This window comes from Neophocaena asiaeorientalis, unplaced genomic scaffold (genome assembly GCF_003031525.2).
Source record: "Neophocaena asiaeorientalis asiaeorientalis breed wild unplaced genomic scaffold, Neophocaena_asiaeorientalis_V1.1 C48502089, whole genome shotgun sequence".
NCBI lineage: Eukaryota > Metazoa > Chordata > Mammalia > Artiodactyla > Phocoenidae > Neophocaena > Neophocaena asiaeorientalis.
Window position 1 is genome coordinate 1 of NW_020184627.1, and position 1,605 is coordinate 1,605.

Below are 1,605 nucleotides of genomic sequence, written 5' to 3' on the forward strand. Positions count from 1 at the left end.
TTCACTTCGCTGTACAGCAGAAACTAACACAACATTGTTAATCAATTATACTCCAATAAGAAAGAAAAAGAATCTCAAACTCATGGGATTCATCTGAAGAACGAGTCTAGTGGTTACCTACAGAAATAATTATAGTTTTTTTGTTTATCTATTGGTGAATAATGTGGAAATGACAGAAAAGATTTCCCCCAAATGTAGAGGCAGTCTGACTTAAAAGGGGGACAGTGCTGGGAGAGACCATTATCCTCCACAGCAGCAGAAAGTGAAGATGGATGAAAGGGCATGATATCACTGAGCACAACATGAGAAAACAAATTCCTGATTTTCTCATAGGCAACTCTACATAGAGTGCTCCACTTAGGAATTACTGTATTTTACAATGGCGAATTAATTCTCAAGAAATAAAGGGTTGAGGACTAATTCTCAAGCAATAAAGGGTCCAGTTTAAGCAACGAAATGATTCATTTACAAAGATTCCAAAACAGTGTTTTTGTTTTTTTTTTAAAAAAGGCGATGCCTCTGCCTTTAGTTTTCCCTTAGCAGTCTTCATACTGGGTAAAACCCCAGTTTTTTGGTCCAAGGTGTGAATTCACACTCATTTGGTATAAAAAACAGCGACCTAGTCGGAAGGTGTGGATGCTAATTCAGATTTGCCACAGACCATCCTTATCAGCTAAAATCATTATAAGTACTTGGAACTATCCAGATCCCACAGAGTTCCCACCTTCAAAGAGCTCTCAGTCTGGTCATTTCAAAGGAAGATAAGAGTACAGCGTAATAAATGCCGTGACATTCAAAAACTGGGTACCACACCGCGAAGGTGCGTCCAGAGATAGCTTTCTTTCGAGGCACTTAACCCAAACGTCTTAAAAGCCTCTCTCCTCTCTCCTGACTGGTCAAAAACCTCGTCTGGAACCGGCCCTCCTCTAAATTTTGTTTCTTTATTAGCCGCCATCCCTATTCGAAGACAACCTCAACCTCCCGTCTCTGCCCAGAGTGAAACTGCTCTGAAAATTACTTTTCTTCTTGGTGTCACCGGCAGGTTCTTCTGTTCCCGGAGAGACTGCAGCGGAAGAAGGGGGCTCCGGAGTGGCTGTTTCTGGGGAGACCTCCGTGGGTCCTTCACCTTCAGCAGCAATTGAGGGAGGAAGCTGCAGCGAAGACTCCGGTTCCTCAGCCATCTTGCTTGGAGGGAGGTGAGGGCGGAAGTGGTGGCTCAGCGCATACAGTGGGCGTGCTTTGCGCCGAAGAGCGGCGCTAGGGAGGTGCCGGAGTAGGGGCGGGGAGAACCCAAACCACCACTGAGAGTCGGAATTGCAGGTTGGTCCTCTGCGTCGAACCTGTTGCAGTCCCCTGACCGCTGATAGATCAACTACTGTTTCCCCGCCCCCCCAACAGCAAGTTTCCGGAAAAGGTCGGTAGGCAACGTCCCCGTGAGCCGCCGGGAGCGCAAGCGCCCCTATGCTTCGAGCTCCGGCCTGAAGCTGTTTCCGCTTCCCTCCGCGCCGACCCCGCCCAGGCCCCGCCCTATCCAAGCCCTGCCCCGCAGCTCCGGGGCGCGCGCGCGCGCGCGTGTGCGGGAGGGGGCGGGTGGGGAAGGATCGC

The 1,605-nt window shown here is 49.3% G+C and overlaps 1 protein-coding gene across 1 annotated transcript; it reads right to left on the bottom strand.

The window, feature by feature from the left end:
- Positions 1-1,018: 1,018 nt before the first annotated feature.
- LOC112392044 (ubiquitin-like protein ATG12) lies at positions 1,019-1,470 on the bottom strand (the record flags this gene model as incomplete). The annotated part of the gene is made up of 1 exon (XM_024733582.1): positions 1,019-1,470. A coding segment is annotated over exon 1 (163 nt), but the record flags the coding sequence as incomplete, so codon positions are not given.
- Between the last annotated feature and the right edge of the window lie 135 nt (positions 1,471-1,605).